At 38.8% G+C, this 25,546-nt stretch overlaps 1 protein-coding gene across 6 annotated transcripts in view; it reads left to right on the forward strand.

Annotated features, from left to right (window-relative positions):
• Positions 1–216: 216 nt before the first annotated feature.
• Positions 217–25,546, forward strand: part of NUP98 (nucleoporin 98 and 96 precursor) — a 102,302-nt gene continuing 76,972 nt past the window's right edge. For all 6 annotated transcript variants that reach the window (XM_057747930.1, XM_057747935.1, XM_057747931.1 and 3 more), the window contains exons 1-8: positions 217–379; positions 15,141–15,236; positions 17,278–17,379; positions 17,484–17,660; positions 19,236–19,375; positions 21,179–21,286; positions 22,293–22,473; positions 23,676–23,839. In XM_057747930.1, the coding sequence (XP_057603913.1) occupies positions 15,161–15,236; positions 17,278–17,379; positions 17,484–17,660; positions 19,236–19,375; positions 21,179–21,286; positions 22,293–22,473; positions 23,676–23,839 (948 nt within the window). In that variant the 5' untranslated portion in view covers positions 217–379; positions 15,141–15,160. The remainder of the gene's footprint in view (positions 380–15,140; positions 15,237–17,277; positions 17,380–17,483; positions 17,661–19,235; positions 19,376–21,178; positions 21,287–22,292; positions 22,474–23,675; positions 23,840–25,546) is intronic.

Consider the following 25,546-nt stretch of genomic DNA (forward strand, 5'->3'; position numbering starts at 1 on the left):
CCGCCCACTTCCCTTCCCCTTTCCTCCTCCTAATTCCTTCCGTCCCTCCTCTTCCCCCTCTCCGCGTCTCGCAAAGACAGCCCTCACGTTCGGTTTCAAAAGACTTGTGGTCCAATGACTAACAGGGCGGGCCTAGAGTGGCGGCGCCGCCTGCCAATGCGCAGACAGCGAGGGCGGAGCGCCCTCAGCGAGCCTCTGACGGCGGGCGGCGTGTGACGCAGTCGGGCCCTGTGCGCGCTGCGCCCGAAGCGGCGGTCGGTATCGGCGGCGGCGGCGACGGCGACGGTTTCGTGGCGGCCGCGCGCTGCTCTCTGAGCGGCGGGTGGCAGACGGGCTTAGGCTCTCTCTCCTGACACTTCCCCTCCCCCACCGCACCGCGGTAAGTCGGGAGCCGGGGTGGTGGCGGCCGGGAACCGGCAGGCTCCTCCTCCCCTCCGGGCGGGCGGGTGCGCGGGGCGTCCCAGGCCCTCTCCGCGCCCGAGTCTCGTGCCTCCGGCGCGCACCTTCTGCCCGGAGGGAGGGGGCGGGGCCCGCGACCCTGCGGCCCCGAGGCCCAGCTCTTCGGGCTCTGGGAAGGAATCGCTATCGGTGGGATCTGGGCCTCGGGGTCTTGCGTTGCAGCCTACGTTGAGGGGCGTCCCTCAAGCCGGTTGTACTCATTCATTTGTCCGGCGGTGGTTAGGTGGGCCGGCCCTTGGCGGGGGCAGCGCCTTCAGACCCTGAGTACGGTTTCTCCAGCACTTCCCGGACCAGCGTGCGGGATGGGCTTTATTTTGCCTTGGCTTCTCCAAGGGGAAATTTGCAGCCCCAGGGGAGGGTGAGTGGGTCGGGAGTTTGTTAGCTTTTTAAAACAGTATCTGAGAATTAAGGACGGTTTAATGGTGTGATAGCTTATTTTCTGTCCTCCCACGTGTTCCTTGTAAAGCTACACGAGTAGAAAGGTGACGTTTCTGGATTACTATAGCCATAAAGACCTTGGAAATTAAGCTAATCCCCCTACCCGACATCACGTGCAGGTTTTATAGGTGGAGAAACCGAGGCCCAGAGAAGAAACAGGATTAGCCAATACCAGGTCTGACTCAGTGTACAAATTTTTCCACTATACCGCTCTCCTTGGGTGTTCCAGCTTCCCATTACTGAGGATTCCGTTTGGAGGAGTGAAGGGGGTTAAGGTGGGGACATTGGATAGTTAGAAGCATACCAAGTCTTCAGTAGCGTTTCCGATTTAGTTGCTACCAGGTCTGTTCATGGGAAGGCAGACGCTTCGTTAGTGGCACCCTAACCTAGACCATGAGAGCTAAGCTTACAGGTTGAGTAAAGAATGTCAGTGATGTTATGTATTGGGAATGAATCGATAAAACTACATATCAAGGGCTAGTTTCCTGTTCCAGGTCTGAAATTTTTGTTTGTGTCACCTGTTGGGGACCCAGAAGAAAGAATCCGGTTAGTGAACTACAACATTATTGGAATAGAAAACAGGAAATATGGACAAGATTTAGGTACACAGAAGTCATTTTGTATTTCTTGTACCTTGGAACTCATAGCTTCTCTCTTACTGAATTTGAAAATTGTGGTAGAATAAAGTGAGAAAATTAAACCATTTTGGGAGAAGAAGCTAACTGGAAGAAAGAAAGAAAAGAGCAGTGATCATTCCTGTGACAGTCTTATAAATTCAGAAAGAAACACTTGTTAACTGAGTGACAGATGGTGTGTTTGGAAGTTGGTCGAAGAAGTTAGGATATTTAAAAAGCCAGAAGTTGGACAGGAAGGAGGTACTGGGAAATACTTTGATAAAATTATTTTTTGATGCTTCATTGAGATTTGATGAAGGCCACTTTGGTCTGTTCACATAAGTCAGATCGTCACTTTCCTCTTGTTTAGATGACGAAGCAAAAACTGAAAAATGTAGCATATGAGAGCAGAAGAGAACTGTAATCTTAATACTAAGAGGTGAACAGGGTATGTTTTCTGTGATATTTTCTCTTCTAGGAAGCCTTTCCTGGCATTCTTTCCCCTGCAAGCTTCCACAGCACTTACTTGATACTTCTGTTTATAGCACAAATCATTTTGTATTTTAGCTGTCTTTTTATTAGACTGGTAAAAAAAATTTTATCTTTGTATTCAGTTCGCTTGGCACAGAGTAGGCCCTCAGTAAGTGTGTTTGCCTGAATGGATAAACAAATATGGAGGAGTTAAGCCTAAAAATAGTCTGTAAAGAGGCTGGGTATTTGTGTACTCCTGAAATAGGGGCGCAGATAAGAGGACATACCATTTGTGTGTTACATGGTATTTTGGTACCTCACTTTACTCATGTCCACTTGTTCCTAGATAGCGAAGAACAAGCACAACTTTTAGGGAACCAAATTCATAGCTTGGAAAAGTCAGTAATATTGCTTTATCATGATATTTTTATAGTAGCAATTAACCTTAGGAAGTAAGGGGTAGTGGTACTGATGTTCTATTTCCAGTAAATAAAGAGCACATCTGTAATTATGCAATTTGTCCAAAGCTTAGGAGACTAAGAAATTTAGAGATTTAACAATAGGTATTAGAGATAAAGTATGTTAAGAATTGACAAAGTTTCTTGAGAATTTGGTGCCTTCTGTGTTGTTTGGAATTGAACCTAAGTATTTGGCGTTTGTGTATTGTAGTATTTTAGCCATTAGATACTCATAACACCCCCTCCCTAAGTTGTAACAATCAACAATGTCTCCAGACATTGTCAGATGTTACCTAGGAGGAAAAACTGCCCCTGAGTGAAACCACTGCTCTAGAGAAAATGTTCCCAGTATTTCAGTAAAAAATCTTACCTTTGTCATGCCTGGTCTGTGCTTGTGGAGTCCGATAATAAGTTGCATTTGGTTAAAATTGTCCCTGAAAGCCCTTAAATTGTCAAAAGCTAGTGTGGGAAACTGAAAAGTTGAGAGCCCTAGAGTCACTTTCTTTAGTTTCGCCTCTCATTTCGGTGGTAGCCTCCCTTTCTCTGGGATAGGAGAAATCAAGGTCCTTTTTTTTTTTTTTCCCTCCTTTCTAAGCCCCGTGGCATGTGGAATCTTCCCAGAACAGGGCTTGAACCCGTCCCCTGCATCTGCAGACAGATTCTTTCTTAACCACTGCGCCACCTAGGAAGTCCCAAGGTCCTGTTTGAAAGGGAATAGGTCGTTGGGAAAATAGAGCGAGATTTATTTCAGTTTTTGTGAAAGAGGTCAAAAGAGCTTGTAGCTGAATTGATATAATTAAATGCGATGCTCTGTGATTCCATTATCTTTCCGTTTCACTGATATACTATATGCCACATGAACTGGAGGTCTTGTCCCATTGTACTGACTCTGAGAATTTAATAAACACAGAATTATTTGCCATATTTTAAGAGTTTGTACTTAATTCAGTGTAATGTGAAACAATTGTAATTTTGTAGTAGAGAAGGAAAAATAATTTCTTAAAATATAGCTCTAATTAACTAAATCTGGTACTAAGAGTGAGTTTAAGCTGGGAGGCAGGGTAAATTGGAAGATGCGAAACTGGAGTCAGACGATTAGAAGGAGGCTCTAGCAATGGTCTAGCAGTTCTTGAAGTTTGAGATCTTGGGACTCCTTTATGCTTTTAAGAATTATTGCAGACTCTGAACAGCTTTTGTTTATGTGGGTTATATTTAGTCATATTTACTGTACTAGAAACTGAAACTGATTTTTAAAAGATTTATTGATTTAAAAAATACTATTATGAAAAATTACTAAAACATTTAGTAACAAGAGTGGCGTTGTTTTACATTTTTGCAAATCTTTTAAATGTCTGGTTTGATAGAAGACCACTGAATTTGCAGATCTTTTGCATTCATATGGTTGGTATATTGTTTTAGTTGAAGTATGTGAAGAAAATCCAGCCTCATACAGATAGTATAGTAGTTGGGAAAGGGAATGTCTTAATAGCCTTTTCAAATAATTGTAGATTTCTCCTTTAACACTACTTAAACCTTTTTAAAGTTTTATTGCAACATGGAATCTGAAACCTTATCATTGAACTTTTGTACAACGTTATGTTAAAATTCATTGGTCTGTCTTGCACTTTGAATGGGTGTTTATCCTTGCATGATTTTATGACATCATATACTGGTCATTAGGAATCATTGGTCACTGAGTTATGCAGCTCTTCTAAATGTTGACAGGTTTACAGTTGCTAATATTCCCACCCATTTTATGAGATAAATCTTTTAAGAATTGGGAAGCTGACAAGCTCATAGCGGTACACACAACTTTTCAAGATTCCAGTTTTCCCTTCAAATCTAGGTAACCATAGTTTGTCATTTATTCTTTGAAATAAAAATGGTGTTTCATTAAAAAAAAAAACAAAACCAGTTGGTTCAGCTTTCTACTCAAAAGTAATCACCCAAGTGTTTTTCCCTGGGACAACCGTTGTATTTCAGTATGTAGAAGTGCTTTTGAGTGCTTCCCACTTCATCTCCCAAAGGAATCACACAGAGTGTTGAAAAGAAGTATACTGAAATGTCAAAAGTTAATACAATTAATAATTTTAACTGCTCCGTGAAGGACATTCAAGTGAAAGTGGATTTTTGTGTGTGCTATAGGTGGTTGGCAGTGAAGAATCCAGTGACTATACAGTTTGGGGCCGTGAAGAATCCAGTGACTATACAGTTTGGGGCCATTGTCTGGTTTCGTGTTCAGGTTCTAGGTGCAGAGATCAGCACAATTTTTTTAAAAGGCAAATAATGTCTTAGGATTATTATAAAAATAGTTTTAACTTCTTAGGCCCCCTGAAAAAGGTCTTGAGGACTTCTAGGAGCCTTCAGACCACACTTTGAGAACCACTAATCTAGGACAGTGATTTTTCACACTGGTTCATAACAGCTGTAAGCCTCTTTGAAAGAGCTTAGCTGATGGGGTTCTTCTGTGCCCCCACGCCTCTTTACTTCATCCAGAGCAGCTTTTGTGCTTATGTCTGTTTTATGGACTGGGTTCCATAGCTAACAATATTTGAAAACCGCTGATTAAGGGGAAAATAATCGAATGCCTGAATTAGTCTGTTCAGGAAGGCAACAGTTCATCCTCCATGAATATGTGTTGGAGACACTCATTTCACACCTACTTACTTACATGTGCTTTTTTTTTTAATGAATTGATTAATTTATTTTTGGCTGTGTTGGGTCTTTGTTGCTGCGAGCGGGCTTTCTCTAGTTGTGGGGAGTGGGGGCTACTCTTCGTTGCGGTGCGTGGGCTTCTCTTGTTGTGAAGCACAGGGTGTAGGCACGCTGGCTTCAGTAGTTGTGGCACATGGGCTTAGTCGCTTTGCTGCATGTGGGATCTTCCCAGACGGATTGAACCTGTGTCCTCTGCATTGGCAGGCGGATTCTTAACCACTGCACCACCAGGGAAGTCCCCTCATGTGCTTCTTTTACACAAAGATTACCAGTATCTGCACACCCAACCCTTCTTGCTGGAATAAGCTTCTTAAGAAATAGGCAAATGGTTTTGTAAATTAAAAAGGTGTGAGTAGTTGGGAATGAGGCTAGAGATGTGAGATGAGCAGAAGTGAATGAATGATAAGAGTGACCTCAGTATATTGTGTGGGGAGGTAATAATTGTTTCCATCGATTGCAGTGGTGCTTTATGGTTATGTTAAATGGTCAGTAGGTGATGCTGAAACATTGGAAAATGTCATTATATATGGAGTTCTAGCTAGGCATCGATCAGTCAAGGTTTGGGGGGGTTATTACATTTTTTAAATTAAAAATATTGTAAAACTAAACACAGACCTGCTTTTGAGGAGCTCTAGTTTCAGGCAACCTTGTCCTCCTAACAGTCCTTTGGTATAGGCTGTATAATCCCTATTGTTCAGATGTATCAATAGAAATTGAGATCTGAGTTTGAATATCATGACTTAACTACAATTACACAGTAGCAAGTAGTGGTTTTTTATTCCTCTTTAACCTTTCTATTTTGAATTAATTTTAGATTTACAGAGAATTGCAAACATACTAAGTGGCAGAGAGTTTTAAATATAGATTTGTCTCTAAAGCTAATGTATTCCTCACTACTTAAGTTTGTAAAATGAGTGTTATGTTAAGGGGATGGAAAAACGCTACTCAGCACTATAAGGAAGGAGCTGTATTAGATACTATGGATTATTTTAAATTAATTTTACACACGAATGGGAGAAATTGAGCAAAATCAAGATGCTTTTTACCAGGACAGCAAACAGCTCTTACACTCAAGTGGCAGGTATAACAGTAAATATATTGCATAACTAAAAACAGCTGGGAGGCATTAGTTTATGTAATAGGAGTTGGAAAGGGGGAGGGGAAGGGGAAGTATTTTTATACTGATAAGAGTCTGAAGGGTCTAATCTGGGACAGTCATGTGAAGCAGGTGCGGCTTGAGCAGCAATTTTTGGAAAGAAAAGGGGACATAGTTTTTAGAGAGAAGAATGAATGTTCAAACTAGGGGAATGGCTTGATGTGGGGATCAGTCATAGGAAGGATACTGTAAAACAAGAGGATTGTGGATCGTTTTGCTGGGATGTGTTATTAGGTGATTAAGATTAGGCTGATCTCTTTTACCTGGAATTCTCCCCAACTCCAATCCCTCCTCACCCATTCAAGGCAAAAATTAACAGTCATTTTTCTATTCAGTTTATCTGTGGATGATAATTCCTATCTTTTTAGTACTTTTGTAAAGAGTAGATGAGACTATGAAAAAGTACTTTGTAAAGTGGGTAGTACCTATACTAGTCCATTTGTCTAACAGATGTTGAGTGTTTTTGCTCTTTTCTAAGTTTAATACAAAGGAACTCAGTGAAGTGGAAAGAAAAAAATTACTTCCCATTTGTGTAACTTTCTGTTGTCAGCAGCAAGCTTGCTTAGTCATTCAGATAGCACTTAAAGTTGGCAGTTGACTGGGTGTTACCATGTTTCAGGGTCTGTCCACCACTTTTCTGGAAGAAAACTTGAGTTTTGCCATTGTACCCAGAGTTCACAAAGCTCACAAAAATTGGACATCAGTTTATTGTGCTTTAGTTGGGACAGTGGGGGAATATTGGACTACTGTTAACCTGTTATTAAAGTTACCTCTTTCTTGTGTCTGACAGTCTGAATTATTAGAACCTAATAATTGAGAATTGACCATAGAGAACAGAGTAAATTTAGGGACATTGTCTCTTTCTGTATAGCACTATTTCATTTTTATTTTTTCTTTCTAAATATGTCTTATTCACCACTCCCCCCCCCCCCGCCAAATGCAACCAGTGTAAGTCAGTCCATCTGTAAAGGAAGTGGTTAATCTTTATAGGAAAGTTCATCGAGGCCACTGTGATACCTTATAAATTGTCAGTCTGCAAGAGATATTACCTTCCTGGTGACTAGAACTCCCATGTTTGCCAGAGAAGTGTCTCTTTCTCCTGATAGTGCTGGATCTTTACTGCCAAATTTTGGTCTTATAGGTTCCCTATTTATAATGAATGCAAAGTCATTTCCCTTTAGGTGTCAGTGTCCTTTCTTAAAGAGGTCTAGACTCTAAGAGCATAGCATATGGAGTAAATAATAGCTTTGTGATCTTGGGCAAGTTATTTTTGTCTCAGTTTCACCATTTGTGAAATAGAGATAAAAATACTACCTCATTGGATTTGGGGAGGTTTATAAGAGAATTCATTAAAAAGCACTTAGAAGAGCGCTTGGGACACAGTAAGAACTCAAATGTTAACTAGTCCTTACTTTAGGAGGGTTTCAGTTTGAGCCAAGTTAATGTATTTTTGAAAAGATAAAGACTTGAATATGTGCTGTGCCTTTAAACTTGACTGAATTTAGAAATTCCACACATTTCACTCTCTAGGATTACTTCTTTCTCTTTGGAATAAATTTTTTTATAATATTTTCATTATTTGATGGCTTGACACATTTATTTTAATTTTAATTTTTTTGTCTGCGTTGGCTCTTCGTTGTGCGCAGGCTTCTCATTGCAGTGGCTTCTCTTGTCGGGAGTCATGAGCTCTAGGCTTGAAGGCTTCAGTAGTTGCAGCACGAGGGCCCTAGAGCAGGGGCTTCGGTAGTTGTTGCGTGTGCAGGCTCAGTATTTGTGGCGCATGGGCTTAGTTGCTCTGCGGCATGTGGAATCTTCCCCAGCCAGGGATTGAACCCTTGTACCCTGGATTGGCAGGTGGATTCTTAACCACTGCTCTAGCAGGGAAGTCCTTGAATAGATTTTCTAAATGGAAATAGAGTTAGTACAAATATCTGCATCCCCTAGCTCTTTTGTTGTTGTTAATAGAGGAAGTAAACGTTACAGAAAAGCTTGGATCCTCTGAATTCTCTGCTCCATGTCTCATATCCCTTCCTCTCTCCAGAGGCCACCACCTTCATGAATTTTGCTAACTAGTCTCCCTCTTTTACTTTTACTATTTACTTTTACTGTGTATATATGTTTCCATAAATAACAGTGGATTATCTTTTCTGTTTTACATAAAGAATCTGCCAGATGTATCTTTTTCAATTTCCTTTTATTCATTAAACATCTTTTACTTGAAATACTTCTCTTAGGGTAACTTTGTTCAAATATTCTGGTGGTACCTTATTCTTGATATACCATATTCTGGGTACATACTGAGCAGAATGCTGATTCACTCCTTTAATTGGGTAATTTAATGTTAATGACATCACTACATAATAAACTGTTAAGTACATTTGTTATATGTTTATCATATGAGGGAAACGGGGCTTGGTATTGAGATAGAAGGCCAAATAGGAGAGGTACACAAATAACCCATTCTTTTTTTTTTCTTTTAAAACTTATATTGAGAGACAATTGACATACAATAGACTGCATATATTTAAAGTGTACAATTTGATTTTTTTTCTTTTTAGTAATGTATATATGGCAATCCAATCTCCCAGTTCATTCCCCCTCAACCCCCCACATCCACCGCCTTTCCCCACTTGGCATCCATATGTTTGTTCTCTACATCTGTGTCTCTATTTCTGCCTTCCAAACGGGTTGATTTGTACTATTTTTCTGTATTCCGCATATATGTGTTAGTATATGATATTTGTTTTTTCTCTTTCTGACTCCACTTCACTCTGTATGACAGTCTCTAGGTCCATCCATGTCTCTACAAATGTCCCAATTTCGTTCCTTTTAACAGCTGAGTAATACTCCATTGTATGTATGTACCACATCGTTTTTATCCATTCAGCCGTTGATGGACGTTTACGTTGCTTCCATGTCCTGGCTGTTGTAAATAGTGCTGCAATGAACATTGGAGTGCATGTGTCTTTTTGAATTATGGTGTTCTCTGGGTGTATGCCCAGGAGTGGGATTGCTGGGTCATATGGTAATTCTATTTTTAGTTTTGCAAGGAACCTCCATGCTGTTCTCTGTAGTGGCTGTATCAATTTACATTCCCGCCAGCAGTGCAAGAGAGTTCCCTTTTCTCCACACCCTCTCCAGCATTTACTGTTTGTAGATTTTCTGATGACGCCCATTCTAACTGGTATGAGGTGATACCTCATTGTCGTTTTGATTTGCATTTCTCTAATAATTAGTGATGTTGAGCAGCTTTTCATGTGCCTCTTGGCCATCCGTATGTCTTCTTTGGAGAAATGCCTATTTAGGTCTTCTGCCCATTTTTTGATTGGGTTGTTTGTTTTTTTGATGTTGAGCTGGATGAACTGTTCATATATTTTGGAGATTAATCCTTTTTCTGTTGATCCGTTTGCAAATATTTTCTCCCATTCTGAGGGTTGTCTTTTGGTCTTGCTTATAGTTTCCTTTGCTGTACAGACGCTTTTAAGTTTCACTAAGTCCCACTTATTTATTTTTGTTTTTATTTCCATTACTCTAGAAGGTGGGTCAAAAAAGATCTTGCTGTGATTTAATGTCAAAGAGTATTCTTCCTATGTTTTCCTCTAGGAGTTTTATAGTGTCTGGTCTTATATTTAGGTCTTTAGTCCATTTTGAGTTTACTTTTGTGTATGATGTAAGGGAGTGTTCTAATTTCATTCTTTTACATATAGCTGACCAGTTTTCCCAGCACCACTTATTGAAGAAGGCTGTCTTTTCTCCATTGTATATCCTTGCCTCCTTTGTCATAGATTAGTTGACCATAGTTTATCTCTGAGCTTCCTATCCTGTTCCATTGATCTGTATTTCTGTTTTTGTGCCAGTACTAAATTGTCTTGATTACTGTAGCTTCGTAGTATAGTCTGAAGCCAGGGAGTCTGATTCCTCCAGTTCCATTTTTTCCCCTCAAGATTGCTTTGGCTATTCGGGGTCTTTTGTGTCTCCATACAAATTTTAGGATTTTTTGTTCTAGTTCTGTAAAAAATGCCATTGGTAATTTGATAGGGATTGCATTGACTCTATAGATTGCTTTGGGTAGTATAGTCATTTTCACAATGTTGATTCTCCCAATCCAAGAACGTGGTATATCTCTCCATCTGCTTGTGTCATCTTTGATTTCTTTCATTAGTGTCTTATAGTGTCAGATAGTAGAGGTACACAAATAACCCATTCTTACCTGTGTACCTTTCTTATGCTTTCCTTCTCTTCTCTTTCTAATCCCTTAAGCCCTCACGTTTCTCACTCTTTTTCTGACCTAATTTTGACCTCTTGTTTCTTGGCACTTACATGCTCTTTGAGTTCTTAATGTGTGGTCCTTTCTCTGATTATATCAGAAGTTACAAACTCAAAACCTGTTGGAGCCAGGCAGCTGATGGAGATGAATGATACTGCGTGGGTATTGTGGCACATTGGAGAGTATGGCTCTGATCAAAAGAGACAGTTCCTACTAAGCTCCATCCAGACTGTTACTGCCATGAAGTGATTACAGTCCTAGTCTGCTTAATCATTTTTCTGAGGTATCCCTATTTTAAGTGTTATCAGCTGGTTAAGACAGTATATACATATACATAAACATTTTACAATTCCCTGGTGGCACAGTAGTAAAGAATCCACCTGCCAGTGCAGGAGACATGGGTTCGATCCCTGGTCCTGAAAGATCCCACATGCCACGGAGCAGTTAAGCCGGTGCACCACAGCTACTGAGCCTGCACTCTACAGCCTGTGAGCCACAACTATTCAGGCCCTCGTGCCTAAAGCGGCGCTTCACAACAAGAGAAGCCACTGCAATGAGAAGCCAGTGCGCTGCAGCAAAGAGTAGCCCCCACTCACCACAACCAGAGAAAGCCCACGTGCAGCAACAAAGACCCAACACAGCCAAAAATATATAAATAAATTTATTTAAAAAAACACATTTCAAAATACATATGTGTGCATAATATACCATATATTATATATATGTGTGTATATATAATAGGCCAAAGAAGTATCTACTGGTTGTATCCAGCCATTTTGCGTTCTCTTCCCTTTAGCAACCTCTGAATTAAATGATAAATTCTACCAAGAATCTTTCCTCTCATGGCTTCCTTTTGTTATAAGAGTTAGTCTATCATAATTGTAAGTTAGAAATTACTTCTAAAGTAACTTGATCATGGGACTTCGCTGGTAGTCGATCCAGTGGGTAAGACTCAGTGCTTCCAATGTAGGGGCCGCAGGTTCGATCCCTAACCTGATCAGAGAACTAGATCCCACATGCCTCAACTAAAGATTCCGCGTGCTGCAACTAAGACCTGGCACAGTCAAATAAATAAATATTGAAAAAATAATAAAGTAACTTGATCATTCAGACTGTGTTTTAAAAGCACATTCATGATGGTTGTCCTTAATTTAGAAAATGATACGTCTGTGTTTCAGACCCAGTTAGGTTCTGGGATGGTAAACAAAGGATACTGTTCCTGTGCTGAAGAAGTTCATTACGTACTGAGGGGAGCTTTGGGGGAGGTTGAGAGGTTGACTTCTTGGGAAGCAGATGCTGAATTGGAGGTAATCCTGCGTGAGCTTTATTAGAGATTGTGCTTGGACACCACCCGTGGGAGAGAAGAGAAGGAAGCAGAAATAAGCGGAGGAAGAAATTGAGTTGTGATAGTATCTTAATGAAGTCCTCAGCCAATCCATGGAGAGTATGAAGCTGGGATCACCCTTTAAAGTTATCCTAAGTTGGAGCCAGGGCGCCTGGCTTTTGGATATGGGCTATCCTCTGGAGAGGATCTGACCTTGGGTGAGGCATCTCTCTTCAGCGGAGGCCTTTCTGAAGAAGGCCGACAGCTGAGGGCTGTCTTTTGGTAGTACTTCCCAGCAGCTGGGATAACAAATCTTTCAGTCCCAAAGGGAGATCTTTGTAGTTGGTATTATCACAGGGTCCACTGTAGAGAGTCAAGATAGATATGTGTAAACAAATCATAATGTGTTATGGGAGCCCAAAGGAATGACTAATTGCTAAAGGGAGTTAGGGAAGGCTTATAGAAGAGATGTCACTTAGAGCTAGGTTTTGAAGAATGAATTAGTATGTTGTTTGGTAGGGGCAAGGGTGGGGGGAGCATTTTTCATTGAGTCACTGACATTTCATGGCATATTCAGGAAGTTGATTTGTTTGATGAGCAAAGGGTTTAATGTATTAGCCATTCTTTAATTTCTAGCGATCATAATAAAAATAATGAGGCTGTTTCCAAAATCTTGGTTTACTTCCATGGTGATAATTTTTTTAAAAACACTTAGAATCCCAGTACGAACAGGCTTGAGACTAAGCCAGGCTCATCCTTGTCAGAACCAAAAAGATAGGCTAAGCTTGAGTGAGGGTTTTTTTCCAGGAGGCTCAATTGGATTTGTTCCCTCTATTGTCCTTGTCTTTGGGTCTGGAACAGATGCATTTCCTTAATAAATGGCACATGTTCCTTGCTTGTTGCTTAGTATCTTCCATCCTAGGACTGAGGGTGTCCATGGGAGGTTAGAGGTTAAACTGGGTTGGGGGTCTACCACTTATCACTTCTTTGACCTTGGAGGAACTTGCTGAACACCTGATCCTGTTTCCTCATCTGTAAAATACGGGTGGTGATGCATAATAGCATCCTTTTAGGGTTGTTGAGATACTTTATAAGGGCTTATAAACTGTGAAGTGTTTCTCAGGATATTTTATTACTACATAAAATCCCTTTGTGGAATATGTGTGTGACGCTTAGGTTTTTATATTAGGATCAGACTCTTAAAAATCAAATTTTGAATGTTAGAAGTTGTGGATTTGGTCTGTAATACCTAGTGTCACTGAAGCCCAAATTAACACTAAAATCTTCTATATGAGGACAAATTTCATAGAGAAAAACTGTTACTAGGCTTTTGAATTCTGACATGTCTGCTGTATGGAAGATTTACATGAATAGATTGTTATTTGTGGGGTTGAATAATAAAATGAATGGCAGATTTAGCATGATAACAGTATTACAGCTCAGTTTTTGCCTTACTGGTGATGGGTCAAAGAAGTTAAGAGATAAAGGAAAGTGGATTTAGCAGGGGCTGTGGCCCAAGACTGCGGTATGAGAGAGAGTGCAGTCAAAATGATTTGGTCCAGACATCAGACCCCTAGCACAATTGTCAATTCTGAATGAGTTGTTGAAAAGCAAAACTAGTACTTCCAAGAATAATTTCCCCTGGAAGGGAGAGTCACCAGTTAATATGGTAAAGGTGCAGTCTGTCACTTTGTGACACTGGATAAATTGGGAAGGCAGGAAACTTCAAGCAGATCTCATTACTGAAAGAGAAATGACAGTTACCTGAAATATAGCCTACAGTTCCAAGGGAATGCTTTAGAGTCACTTGAGGAGCCTTTCAAAATACAAATATCTACATCCCAATCCTGAACATTTTGGTTTCTGACTTCTGGAATGGGGCCTAGAGGGTTGTACTTTGAAAAGCTTTCCATCTAATTCTGATGTGGACTTCTTTAACCACTGGTTTCAGTGAGCTTTGTTTAATTGAAGGAGTTGTTAAATTCCTGGATGTTAGGATAAAGAACTAAGTGTTGGAATTTTTTTTCTAGGGGGATACGGGGAGGAGGGTGCAGAAAGTTGCTTTCTATAAAAGCATTTCTTATTTCTTTTCTCAATGTTGCACAAAATGTTTTGGGTGTTAGAATACCAAAGTGCTAATGGGACACTGGAGCATTGTGGGGCACACCTCAACATGTTATTGATACATTTAATTCTGTTGTGTTAATGAGGCACATGATTTTACTAGAAGAAAAAAACTACTTCCTTATGTGTAAATAATAGAAAAGCCATCATGCGTGTCACAAAATCCAAGCAAGCGTGAATGGCTCTTTTCTGAGTTTTCATATTAAAAGTAGTTTACTCATTATTTTTTTTGTCTGCTGGCAGGTAAGTGGCAGCTGATGTCCTAAGTTTAAGGAAAATTTATAGAGCGGGAAAGTGTTTACTTTTTAGTAAGCTATACCTTTACCTTGTTTTCATTCAAATCTAGGGGGAAAAAATCAAACTTCACTTTCATACTTGTTGGAACTTTGGTCCAATTCATTAAGTGAGTGGGTGCATAGTTTGGATACTGGAGGGGACTCATTCATATGAGGTGGGGGTTTTTACCAAAGGTTTTCTATAATATTCCCAGAAGAAGTAGAAGATAGATAAATAGGGGACCATAGAGAGTAGTGTTAAGAAGTAATCTCAAAAAGAATGTCATGGCACCAGAATATCTGGGGCTTAGAGGTGGGAGGAGGGGTTGTGCATAGTTTGAAGAACAATATTACAACATTTTGTATACAAACAAATGGGGGGGGGACTTTTTACAATGCAAACTATTGAAACTGAAGCCTGACAAATTTTAACTTCTCAGGTGGTTGCAATAACAGAATATCCTTGTAATTTTTAATGGGTATTCTGCATAACTTCCTACATGGGACATAAAATCTGGCATAGTAGACCTGAAATCTTTGTTAAAGGAGGGCTTAGGTTTTTTTTTTTTTTTTTTTTAAAAAAAGGTCAAAAAACATTGTTTTAAATGGATGGTTAGTGGTGTGGGATATGAAGTTTAACTTCACATTATGGTACTAATTCAGTTCAGCTCAATTTTACAGTCTATTTTATCATATAGAGTTTTAGAATATTGAATGAGAGTGAATGTTATATTATAGTTTGAGTAGGCCTAACTAAATTTGTAGAATGATACATTTTTTGAAAAAACTCCATTGCATTTTGTGGTCTTTAAAAAGTGATAATTTTTTCTTCTTTCCAGCTTTCTGAAGATTTTTGAAGATGTTTAATAAGTCATTTGGAACACCCTTTGGGGGTGGCACTGGTGGCTTTGGCACAACTTCAACCTTTGGGCAGAGTAAGTTTTAAAAAATAACAAATGAGGGAGAAAAATCTTAAGCTGTTGTTAAGAACAAATCCACTCCGATAGGTTTAGATAGGAATTTATTTATACTTTGGTCTTTATAATAACCTCAGAAAATGATCAGGATAAGATCTTGTTAAAATTTTCTAAAAAAAATAGAAATAAGTTCTGAATTTTCATGGTTTTCTGATTATCAGTAGAAGGTACTTAAAGTATTGTTATTTATTGGCACTTTTAGCAGAAATTTGTAATTTGTTAGTAGTTTTCAGACCAGGAAATACTTTTTAAAATATTGAAGTCTAAAAATGCAATTATTGAGGGACATCTCTATGGTCCAGTGGTTAAGATGAAGTGCTTCCACCGCAAGGGGCCCTGGTTGGATCCCTGATCAGGGAGCTAAGATCCTGCATGCCACATGGCCAAAAAAAAAAAAAAAGAAAAGAAAATACAATTACTGAATACATGCTCTGAGATTTGCTTTGTGAATAAGAAACAACTGCTAAAATGTCAGTCCCTAAACCCCACCAGCCCTCCTGAGATCCATTTCCCCTTCTACTCCACATGACACTAACTGCCTGTAGCAACCCTTATTTACTTACTTTTAAACTTTTTCTTAAAAATTTATACTTAAACACAAAAACAGAAAGAATGGTATAATGACCTTTCATGTACTTCCCAGCTTCAGCAGTCAGCATTTTCCCAATCTTGTTTTTATCCCTTTTCTTTTTAAGTGGAGAGGAGCATCTGAGCAGAGTATTTTAATGGAACTCCCAGAAACTTAACTCTTGAAGGTTTTTAAAAAGCATAACTACCAGACCTCAATCATTCCTAACAAAAATAATAGAGAAAATTTTTACAAGTGTCTCCTGACCTTTTTTTAAACTATTTTATATCTAGGTCCTTGATTTTTTTTTTTTTTTTTTTTTGGCACACGGGCTTAGTTGCTCCGTGGCATGTGGGATCTTCCTGGAGCTGGGATCGAACCTGTGACCTCTGCATTGTCAGGTGGATTCTTAACCACTGCACCACCTAGGAAGCCCCATAGGTCCTTGATTTTTAATCAAGAGTGCCCAGCAGAGTCACTTTTTATTTTTATTTTTTAAATATTTATTTATGGCTGTGTTTGGGTCTTAGTTGTGGAACACGGGCTCTTTGTTGTGGTGCATGGGCTTCTCTGTAGTTGTGGTGGCATGAAGGCTTAGTTGCCCCAAGGCATGTGGCATTTTAGTTCCCTGACCAGGGATCAAACTGCATCCCCTTGCATTGGAAGGTGGATTCTTCCCTGGGACCACTAGGGAAGTCCAGAGTCACTTTTTTTTTTTTTTTTTTTTTCAGAGTCACTTTTTAAAAAAAAATTTTTTTTATTGAAGTATTGTTGATTTGCAATGTCGTGTTAGTTTCTGGTGTACAGCAAAGTGATTGAGTTATACATATATGTTTTTTCAGATTCTTTTCCATTATAGTTTCTTACAAGATATTGAATATATTAATAGTTCCCTGTACTATACAGTAGGACCTTGTCGTTTATCCCAGAGTCACTTTCGGAGGTTTTTTCCAAAATACATATATCCCATCATAGAACTATGGAATGAGAATCTCTGCGATTGGAACTTGAACATGTGTATTTTGAAAACTTCCCAGGTTATTCTGATGTGCTCCTTTAATTAAGGACCATTCATCCCATCAACTATGGAGTGTATGGTGTCTGGAGAAAATTTTAACACTTTAATTTTGGTTATTTTTGTCTGTGGCTCATAGTAGCTTGGCACTCCTTTTTTAAAAACCTGTGAGTATCTTTAACTGATAGAAAAGTCATAACCTTTTTAACTTTGCTTCTTTACTTTACCCAGACAATGAATAAAATGTGGCTTAGTATTAACTCTGTTATAAGTAGTCTGATGGAATCTTGGAAAAATAGTTTTCAGATTAGACCAGTGGTCCTGTTCAAATGCCGACTGTTAAGAAATATTAAAATCCTCTTTCATTGGGTCACCTAATTTAGATTTGATTCTGACCCTGGATTTTACTTTATCAGATACTGGATTTGGCACTACTAGTGGAGGGGCGTTTGGAACATCTGCATTTGGTTCTAGCAACAATACTGGAGGCCTGTTTGGAAATTCACAGACCAAACCAGGTAGGGGCTATATTTGGAATATAATTGGTTTACTCATAGCTGGTATAGGACTTTACTTAGTGGCTGCAGTCTGCTTAACTTTCTTTTTTCCCCTATCTCTCCAGGAGGCTTATTTGGTACCAATTCATTTAGCCAGCCAGCTACCTCCACAAGCAGTGGCTTTGGGTTTGGCACATCAACAGGAACATCAAATAGCTTGTTTGGAACTGCAAGCACAGGGACCAGTCTCTTCTCATCTCAAAACAATGCCTTTGCACAAAATAAACCAACAGGCTTTGGGAGTAAGTAGTAAATCTTTGGACTTCTGCATCTTGCAATTTGATTTGCTTATTGAATGTGTTCTCTCTCCTCCTTTTCCCTGTGTTTACCCACCTCCTTTTCTTACCAGATAGCAAAAACATGGGGAGAAGAAAACTTCAAAATGTATTGAAAAGTTTAATAGGCTGGAAAGGAAGGGGTTATGTACATCTCTTCAAGATTGGAAGTCTGAGGAGCACTGGTATTTAAGGAATATGCAGAGGAAGAGGCACCTGATGTAGAATGACCAGAGAATAAGATGAAAAGCTAGATCAGAGTACCGTCATAGGTGTCAAGAAGGGAGAATTTCAAGGAGAAATATGTGTAGTCAACCATAGTTTACTGCAGGGGCAACTTGTGGCCTTTGTTTCACTTTTTGTTTGTTTGTTTCACTTTTGATTTGAAGAGACTAAAGCAGGAATGATAAGTACTGGATGTGACATGGTTACTCCTCCATTCCTTAGCCATGGCAGGTGTTTTTAATTGATGGCTTCTTTCTCTTTAAGTCTAAATGTGGCCCAGGGATACTTTTCCACACAGTTCTTTGAGGCAAAAACACTGCTAGTTGCACAGGTGTGCCCTGTGAGTTGATGCCATTCCCAGCACTAGTATGACAGAATGAGTAAGTTAGCCAGCTATCAGTATTTTACAAAGGAAAAGTTGTTTGAGGAGATGTTGAAATATTTAACCATGACAATATAAAATGCAATCTGAAAGATTAATTCAAAAGAGATGTGCCTATTTACTTTATATATTAAGACCTGTTTTTAGAAAAGAAATAGTTTGACTGCCAGTCAGAAATCACATTCCTTTTAACTTGGTATTAGGATGTCACTTAAATATTGGTGGATAACTTTTTATTGCTTACTGCTATTTCTGGTACCTTATGTATAATTTCTTTAGAAGTAGTATCTTATATTTTGAAAAATATGTTCCTTAGATAACAGTTAAATTCTCTGTTATGTAATTTTTTAAAACTCAGCATTTTGGAAAAGTAGGTTTATTTCTATAAATGACCAACATGCCTACTAATTTTTCTAAATTGTTTTTCTGGGTGAAATTTTATATTAACCTATGTGTGGTTACCCTAATGGGACCATTTGTTTGTTTTAAACTTTTTGGTTATATGTGGGTGTTTGTAATAATATATGTAAATAAAATATACTGTGACTTCTGTTCAGGTCTGTTGTGATAAGACATTGTCAGAAAGACAAGTACATTTAGCATCTGGTCTTACCAAGAGAAATGAGATAAAATATTTGATGAAACAGAATACTATTTCTTTCAACTTCTTATCTAAGTATGTCCAAGAAGGACTTTACAGATACTTAGCTGACTTAAGGATTCTGATATTGTTTCACTTCAAAATTGTGAGCCTAGAACTGTGTGTGTCTGTATGAAATATCTGTTTGAAGGTACTTGCTAGAGAGATTTGAAAGATAGAAAATTTGAGGATTTCAAGGTAATGCTGCTCTAATGCCACAGGCCAATTCCAAGATAGGTTATAGGTTTCTTAAATTCTACACTGTTACCATCCCATTTTTCTCTCTAATATATAGATTTTGGAACAAGTACCAGCAGCGGGGGACTTTTTGGAACTACAAATACCACCTCTAATCCTTTTGGTAGCACATCTGGCTCCCTCTTTGGGCCAAGTAGTTTTACAGCTGCTCCTACTGGGACTACTATTAAGTTTAACGTAAGTATTGTCTTCCCGTCTTTGTGGAATATTTTCGTCTCCTGTATATCTTCTTGCAGGATGAATCATAAAATTTCTTCTCTTTCCAGTTATGCATAGCTTAGTCTCACTGTTCCTGAAAGGTGTATTAGGAACAATATCTGGGAATAGTTGTATAGTAGACAGGAGAAGTCACAAAACATGAGTCTAGATTATAATTTATATTTGAATTATTCTCAAACCAATTAAATTTGTATTCACAAGGTTGATTACAGTAGCTAGTATAGGGAGTTCCCTGATGGCTTAGCAGTTAGGATTCTGGGCTTTCACTGTTGTGGCCATGGAACTGAGATTCCATAAGCCTTGCAGTGCAGCCAAAACAAAAAACAAACAAAAAAACACATCAAAAAACAAAGCTAGTATAAGGTTGAACTTGTATTTACTGTGTTCATGATTGGCCTCTGAATGGTCAACCATTCTTTATAGAAATAAAGAAGGAATGATGGGGCAAACTATAAGACTCATTGAAAATAGGGCCTCGGAACTTCCGTGGTGGCGCAATGATCAGGAATCTGCCTGCCAATGCAGGGGACGCTGGTTTGTTCCCTGGTCCAGGAAGATCCCGCATGACAGAGAGCAGCTAAGCCCATGTACCACAACTATTGAGCCTGAGCTGTAGAGCCCGAGAGTTATGACTACTGAGCCCGCACGCCTAAAGCCCATGCTCTGCAACAAGAGAAGCCACTGCAATGAGAAGCCCGTGCACCGCAACAAAGAGTAGCCCCCACTCACCACAACTAAAGAAAGCCCACGCGCAGCAATGCAGCCAAAATAAGTAAATAAAATAAAAATAAATTAAAAAAAAAATAGGGCCTCTTAAAGGAGCTGTATGGAATAACTCTTCAGTATTCTATGTGCCAATTAGAAATAAAACTTATGAAAAAAAAAAGAAAACTTTTGTTGGTGAAATGGCAAAGTGAAGCAAATGAGTTTTGTGTTTTCTTCAGCTTTTTTGAGAGAAGTTGGATAGAAGGTTAGAATGAAAGATTTTCTTTTTGAAAATATATGGAATACTGCTTGATACAAGATACCACTTGGTGTGATTGCTTTGGAGACACTTAGGATAGGCTGGCAGTGCACTTAGTCTAATGGAAATCTCTGGCAAAAACAGGGATTGGCAAAACTTGTTAAAATTTTTCCAGGAAAAGAAGAATTTCTTAGGCAAGGTGGTGAATTCATAATACTGAATTTAGAATCCTGAATTTAAAATAAAGTTAAATATAAATGATAGTGAAAAATACTGTGTGTTGTATCTTGGAAAGTACAGTAATTGAGAAAACTAACAATACAAGTAGGAATATTTAGTTACTAATGCCTTTTGCCTCGTAAGCTTATAGGGGTAAAAACCAGGCTTCCATATTTCTTAAATGCAGCAGTAGTCGCAAAGCAGACTCTTCAGAGCTGAGTAGGAATTAGAACTCAGAAATAGAGGTTTAAATGTATATATTGGGTAAATTGGATGAAGCTTCCCTTATGCATATATTATTAAGTGTATTTTAGTAGATAATTGAATGGCTTGGTTATGGCACTAATCTCTGGGTTTTTGATAACTGTTACTGAGATTGACTTATACAGATAACTTTGATACAGGGAGAGGTCAGGAATGCAGTGTATTTAATCAAGCACTCTTGAAACTGTCTTGTTAAGTAAAGGACCTATGGGACTGGTTATAGAGTTTAGTAGTTGAATTTTGTCTAGGAGAGTAAAGCTTGAACTTAAACGTTTGCTTTAGACTTTCAGATTTGCCTTTAACTTCCTTTGCAGCCTCCAACTGGTACAGATACTATGGTTAAAGCTGGAGTTAGCACGAACATCAGTACCAAGCACCAATGTATTACTGCTATGAAAGAATATGAAAGCAAGTCACTAGAGGTCAGTAAAATGCAGTACAGAGTATCACCCTAACCTTTTGATTCTTTTGGGAAGCAGGTTTTAAAAATGTTTTTGATTGTTTTTCAGGAATTATGTGAAAAACATTAACCAAATTACTTTTTAAAATTAATATATTATTTATAGATATCTGTTGTTTTAGGCAAGGATGATATTCAGCTTGTGTGTGCCAGTATAGTTTTACTGATAGTCTGTTCTGATTGGCTGTTGCTCATACTACACTGAGCAGTGTGTGCACATGCATATATTTTTTAGGAAACTCATGCAAAGTCATAAGTGTGCAACACAGTGAGTAAATCATCACCAGCATCCCTGATGTCCCCTTTGGGCCCATAGTCACAATCCTCCCCTTTCCAAAGATAACCACTATCCTGACTGCCCATGTTTTGCCCATTTTTGAATTTTACATAGATGGGATTGTGAGGTTAATCCATGTTGTTGTGTGAAGTTATAGGTTGTTCATTATCATGGCTGTGTGATAGTTTGCTGTACATTTTGACTGTCATCTCTAGTTGTTGCTGTTGCTTATTTTACATCTCAAACTGTGCTTGCTTTTTTGGAGTATACAGAAACACCCTTACTTGTGAGACAAAACTGTTAAACTTTATCCCTTCTTTTCCTAAGTTTTCTGAATTCCTCAGAATCCTCCATCTCTTAATTAGCTAATCTTTACATTTAGGGTGGGAGTAGACAAGATTATTGTATAAATGAAAGTATTATTGACTATAAAAGAAAACTGAAATTAAGATGTGGTTGGTCCTTTGACCTGTAGTTTTATGGTAATTTTGGTATGGATTTTAATGTCCCTTATACACTACTGAAAATGTTTTTCTATAATGATAGTAAGTTAACCATTCCATAGTTTTCTGTTTTTTTAATCATGGTTCTTATGTGAACATAGAAATCAAATACTAAATTCAAGTATTTAGTTTCCTAAATAACTTTTTTGGCTGCACATTAATTTGGAATATATTTTCCCTTACTCTAGGAGCTTCGTTTAGAGGATTATCAGGCCAACCGGAAAGGCCCACAGAACCAGGTGGGAGCAGGTACCACAACTGGCTTGTTTGGGTCTTCTCCGGCCACCTCCAGTGCAACAGGACTCTTCAGCTCTTCCACTACGAATTCAGGCTTTGCATATGGTCAGAACAAAACAGCCTTTGGAGCTAGTAAGCACTTGACATCATCTTGGGCCATATTGAGGAGGGACAGACAACTGAAAGTAAAACATAATTGTCATTTTGTGCTGAAGGGCTATGGAGAAAAATGATTCAGGGGTGCTGGAGGAATAGGAAATGCCTGGTATGTTTGTGGGGGGTGGGGAGATATATAGTATTAACTGCAGATGGTTAAGAAGGGCTTCACTGATAGGTGAAGTTTGAACAGAGTGACCTCTCTGAAGAAGGTGAAGGATAAAGCTATACAGATTTCTGGGGGAAGAATATTCCAGCTAGGGGAAACTAGAAGTCTAAAAATCCTGAGTTTTTGCCCAAAAGGAGAGGACTAGGGAAAGTACTGGAGGATATAGGAGACTATATTTTATAGGCCTTTGTGGGCCAGTGTCAAGATCTGAATTTTTGAGTCAGGAAGCCATTAGAGGGCTGAGATAAGTCATGTGATCATGACTAAAGGATCATTCTGAAGGCTGCTGCATTAAGAGTAGATTGTATGGGGGCAAGGGTGGAAACAGATCAGTTAGGAAAGCTGTTACTCTATCCACATGAGAGATGATGGTGACTTGGAGAGAATGGTGCTGTGGTGATGGTAAAAATGTCAGATTCTGGAACCAGTTTGAATGTAGAACTGATGGGATTTACTGATGGATTAATTTGATGTGGGATGTGAAAGAGGGAAGTCTAGGATGATTACTAAATTACTTCATAAAAATATTATTTTTGCAGAAGTAATACACATATATAAAGTTCATGAGATACAAAAAAGTACGTAACCAAAGGCCTTTTCTTTTTTTCCCCCTAGCCACCAGTTTGCTTCTGTGGAAACAAGCAAAAGTTACATTTTTGGGGGTAGCCTTCTATAGAGATACATACACAAATACACAAATGAATACATATTTACGTGGCATTTACATTCTTTTCAGTTTTGGTATTCTGTGATTTAGTTTAGCCATTATTAAGTATCATTATTGGTCACACCCTATGCTGGATATATTGCTATAAAGAGAAAGGCCCTGTTCTGCAGAAAAGCAGCCTAACAAGGTTAAAAATACACACATGGGCTTTAAGTGTAGTGTGTTATCTTGTAAATAGACAAAAAGATATGTAGTCAATAACATAGACTATTTTGGAGTAACTGGATAATGTGGTGTTTGGCATTTTCCCCCCATTTATTTTTCCTTGTTTCTCCCTGAAAGGTACGACTGGATTTGGAACAAATCCAGGTGGTCTCTTTGGCCAACAGAATCAGCAGACTACCAGCCTCTTCAGCAAACCATTTGCCCAGGCCATAACCACCCAGACCACTGGCTTTTCCTTTGGTAATACCAGCACACTAGGACAGCCAAGCACCAACACCATGGTAAGGAAACAGGTCTTATTTGTAGAGCTAAGTAATGAGGCTTTTAATCATGTCAAACTAACAAGTCCTGTCCCTGCTGCAGTTCTTAAGAGTTGATGGTATGTGTAGTAAAAGGAAGAGAGCAAAATCTTTGAATAATAAAGACATAGAGTCTAGTCCAGGCTTTACTCTGTATTTAATGAGAGGCTATTGAACAAATCACTTATCTGGGCATGTTTCCTCATCACTAAGAGCTCTTAGTGTGCTAGAATTGGCCACCCTGAAGCTATGCCTTAGGACATTGACTCTAGCTATTCTATAGAATATAGGAGAAAATATTTATAAACTACTAGCTATATTTCAGAAGGTTCTTTCAGCTCATCCCCTTAAGCAGAGTCAGGCAGAGAAGTTTAGTTCATTAAAATAAATAAGGGAGAACTAAAACTCAGCCATGTTGGATAATTGCTACTTATGTCCAGATAGTAAAAGAGGAAGTCCTTATAGTCATTACCAGGTTGTTTCTAGGGACTCTTTTTTAGGGAAGTATAAAATTAAAGGTTAATTGTGAGGTATGATTTATTGATTAGAATCCTTGGAATGTACCTGGAGATACTTTGCCTGATTAAAAAAAAGCAAGTACAGGTAGATGCAAGAATCTTCAAAATACTAGCAAACTGAATTCAGCAACATGTAAAAAGGATTATACACTGTGACCAAGTGGGATTTATCCTAAGAAGATTGGTTCAACATATTTTCATATTAACGTAATAAACCATAAAGTAGAATAAAGTACAAAAGCCATATTGTCACCTCAGTGGGTAGAGAAAAGATATTTGAGCATCATTCATAATAAAAACATTCAAAAAAGAATAGAACTCAGTGGACTTCCTAGGTGGCACAGTGGGTAAGAATCCACCTGCCAGTGCAGGGAACACGGGTTCGATCCCTGCCCCGGGAAGATACCACATGCCACAGAGCAGCTAAGCCCGTGTGCCACAACTATTGAGCCTGCACTCTAGAGCCCGTGAGCCACAACTGTTGAGCCCATATGCCGCAACTACTGAAGCCCACGCACCTGGAGCCAGTGCTCTGCAACAAGAGAGGCCATCGCAACGAGAAGCCCGCACACCACAAGGAAGAGTAGCCCCCGCTCGCCACAACTAGAGAAAGCCCATGTGCAGCAACGAAGACCCAACACAGCCAATAACATAAATAAATTAATTAATTAAAAAAAAAAAAGAATAGAACTCAGAATAGCCAAAACAGTCTTGAAAGAGAAGAAAGCTGGAGTGATGAATAGTGATGAAGACAGAGTGATACTGGCATAAGGCTAGACATATAAATCAGGGTATTAGAATTGAGAGTCCAGAGACAAGTCATCACAGTTAATTGATTTTCAACAAGAGTACTAAAACAATTCACTAGGGAAAGAATCTTTTCAACAACGAGTGCTGGGATAATGGTTTTCCACATGCAAAAGAGTGAGGTTGGACCTTTTCTTTACACAGTTGTGGTAACTTTAAAAATTAGCTCAAAGTGGATCAAATGTAAGAGCTAAAACTATAAAACTCAGAAGAAAAGGAGTTAGGCAACGATCTGTTAGATAGTACACCAAAAGCAAAAGCAGCAGAAGGGAAAAATAGATTAGGCTTCTTCAAAATTAAAAACTTTTCTGGATCAGAGGAGATACCATCAAGAAAACAAAAAGAATACCTGCAAATGGGAGAA

Source organism: Hippopotamus amphibius, chromosome 9 (assembly GCF_030028045.1).
Source record: "Hippopotamus amphibius kiboko isolate mHipAmp2 chromosome 9, mHipAmp2.hap2, whole genome shotgun sequence".
Classification (NCBI taxonomy): domain Eukaryota; kingdom Metazoa; phylum Chordata; class Mammalia; order Artiodactyla; family Hippopotamidae; genus Hippopotamus; species Hippopotamus amphibius.